This window comes from Pyricularia grisea (genome assembly GCF_004355905.1).
Source record: "Pyricularia grisea strain NI907 chromosome V map unlocalized Pyricularia_grisea_NI907_Scaffold_6, whole genome shotgun sequence".
Taxonomy (NCBI): Eukaryota; Fungi; Ascomycota; class Sordariomycetes; order Magnaporthales; family Pyriculariaceae; genus Pyricularia; species Pyricularia grisea.
In genome coordinates this window covers 199477-202468 of record NW_022156719.1, presented here as the reverse complement: position 1 = coordinate 202468, position 2992 = coordinate 199477, and the positions used below count along the sequence as shown (strand labels likewise).

Below are 2992 nucleotides of genomic sequence, written 5' to 3'. Positions count from 1 at the left end.
GGGTAAATGGTGCGGTCGGTGGTAGGTATTGCGGTAGGTGGTAGGTGGTAGGTATTGCAGTAGGTGGGTGTAATAAATGGTGTGGTTTGGGAGTTGGGAATAGCTTCATGTAATTGTTGGCCGAAAAAACGGGTTTACCGCCTTCGGCAAAATTTTCACCGCCTAGTGGCAGAATTCGATCCACAGGTGCAACATGGGGTCGGACGGGGTTGGGTGGGTTTTGGGTGGGTAAAAGTCTCGAAACCGTATCTACCAGTGTTCACGCTGTGTGGATCAAAAAAGGGTGCTGGATAAGGAATCGTGGGTGATCTTTAACGTGGCCCTATTGTTTAACTAACAAATTAAATTTAATATTTATATATTTGTAAAAAGTAAACCAAAGCTTTTGTTAATAGGATTAAAGTAATCGCTGCGATCGGTGAAAAGCATTAAAACAAAATGACGGTATTTTTATATATAACAGTTGTTAATTTGTAACTATTTACAATTAAAGCCTGCCAAAGCCCGAAAAGCTGGGGGGCCGGCCCGGCCTATTCACCCGTGGGTATGGTATCAGGGCCCGTGAGGGCCCGTGGGTTTTCTTAGCGGGTTAATGGGGGCCCGCGGGCTTTGGGGCTTAACCCGAATTGGGTAACCCGCGGGCTAATTAATTTGGTTTTGGTGATTACCAAGCAGTTATATATCCTATTTCCCGTTTCGGTAGGGATTATTTTTTGCAGGTTTTTTATCCGTTGGGTTAGTCCACCATAATACCCTTTTTCGATATAATATTTTGTTACAATAATCGTAATTATTTATATAATTATAATAATATAAACGATTAATAATTTGGTTAACACCATATACAAATTTTGGGAATTTGATAATTATATAACCAAAATTTACTCCAATATTATTTTTAATTTAATTACGTCCCCGCGAAAATCGTATCACATATTAATTCCCCAGGCCAAAAAAACATTGCCTTTTATGGGCCGCTTTTAATGGAATTAAAATACCTTCGGTACCATCCGCGCCATTTGGTTGGATATAAGGCTAATCAAAACCTCCTCGCCTTATACGGCAACCGCCATATCTTGGTAAAACCCCATTATCTCGGGTAACGAGTGCTCCCGTGCCCATACAGGTTTTAATGCAAAACCGCGACGCTTTATTTAAACCGAGGCACCACCCCCTTCGTAGCAGCCGAGCCAAAAATATCACTTCCTTAAACTGCTGGCACACCGCGTTAAAAGCGCCCTCGACAATGGTGTAAATCGCATCGCGTGGATTTGCGATGGCATACGGGTTCGGCTTTTCGTAAACGTTTATCGGAAATTAACTTTGGAGTGGTATTGCGCAAATAGTTGAGGAGATGTTATGAACCTTAAAGCCGAGGGCGGCGCTTATAAAATAAAATATGAAAAATGTCAAATAATCCAAATTGTGTAATTGGTGCATATGTTACGTTTCGTAAATTTATTTTCAGTTATTTTGAGCTTTCTTTGCGCGATATAATAGTTACGATAACCCAAGGCGACCACACCTAAGGATGCCCAGAATTCAAATGCTGCGGCGGTAATGCCAGTTGAAATCGTGTGCGAGGTGGAGAAAAGCTGCGGGGGTTTTTTTACAGCTCACCGTGTTTAACTTGTGCATCTGTTTTGCGGGCCACGTGCTCGGCGTACTCCCACTTGCTAAAGTCAAATAAGTCACCGTAGCTCATACTCGTAAGGGGAAAGCTTGCTGGGAGTTGAATGTGATCAGGCTGTATGGGACCAATATAATTAGAGCTCCATCTTCAAATTTGTGAGGAGAAATCCGCAATGCCTTAGGAACTTGCTTTTGGAAAGTCCGCCATCCGGTTTAACGTAGATACAAACCAGTTTATCACGACATTGCAGATAAGTTCTTTTTCAGCCGGGGCTGAAGGAACATTCAGATACTTGAAGAAGAGTGTGGGTAAGTAGCCACCACGAGTATACCAGCACGTCGATACTTTAAACAATACAAACAAATATCGGTACATCAACGCCAGAAAAGAATTCTACACTTGTAACCGTCACCTTTGGTACCACTTTTAGCCTACTTTATAATCGATCCATTCTATGCACAACTGGCAGGAAGCGTCTCTCATTGGGGGAAATATTGCCTGCCGCCTAATCGGCTTGGTTACACTTTCTCAACCAGGCTTGGGCTGAATCCTGATAGGCATTTGGAACCGAGCACAAAGACTAAGGCAAGCCACACTTGAGCCACGGAGCGCTGCCTCAGCACAATGCAACTTATGGCTTGTGCCAGTATTTAAAGGGTGTGGTTATTTCACTAGGTACCACCCCTGCTGGCGGCCCAAATGGCAAAAGCAAAGTTGAAGGAGATCCTGTGTTTTGTCACAACTATTTGGGCTAGTATAATATTCTTATGAAACCCCAAATTTTGAAAACTCAAACTTCTATCAGTTGGGAGGTTGGTGGCTTTTGGCTGGCGTAGTCCGAGCGGCCGTATTGGGAGTGTGGGGGGCTGGAAGCCCAGCTCGAGGGCGAGGAAAACGACGTGGAACGTTGTCGAAATTGGCTAACGACGAATTTTATAAAAATTTAAAACGGGTTATTTGAAAACATTTAGAAAGATTCGCCAAATTGATTTGGTTTTTTGACCAAGATTAACATTTAACAAAGTATAATTATATATTTACCTAGCTGGAAGGTGGACCTGGTGGCATAAAGCTTGCATGAGCTAAGTAATAAGGCCATGCTGAAGATCATTGCAGTGTATTGCACTGTGTGCCTGGGCTAAACCTTTGAACCACTATCCTTCTCAGAACCCATTCCTTACTCACTTATTTTCTACCAATCCCATGAAAGGCCTCAGGGGCTAGGAGTAAGCGGCGAGCAATCCGATTGATTTGTCGGCATGGGACGACAGATTGCCGGTTCCGCCTTTTGGTGCAGACTAGAGAAAGTNGGGGGGGGCAGCAGGCTGGCAGCTCAGAAAGAGAATAGAGGATAGGACT

The 2992-nt window shown here is 43.5% G+C and overlaps 1 protein-coding gene across 1 annotated transcript; it reads right to left on the bottom strand.

The window, feature by feature from the left end:
- Nucleotides 1-1035: 1035 nt before the first annotated feature.
- On the bottom strand, nt 1036-1638 carry PgNI_08024 (uncharacterized protein; the record flags this gene model as incomplete). Its single annotated transcript, XM_031128026.1, has 4 exons — nt 1036-1293; nt 1323-1384; nt 1448-1595; nt 1621-1638. 4 exons carry the CDS (start codon nt 1636-1638, stop codon nt 1036-1038), a joined length of 486 nt encoding a protein of 161 aa, XP_030979260.1.
- Nucleotides 1639-2992: the final 1354 nt, after the last annotated feature.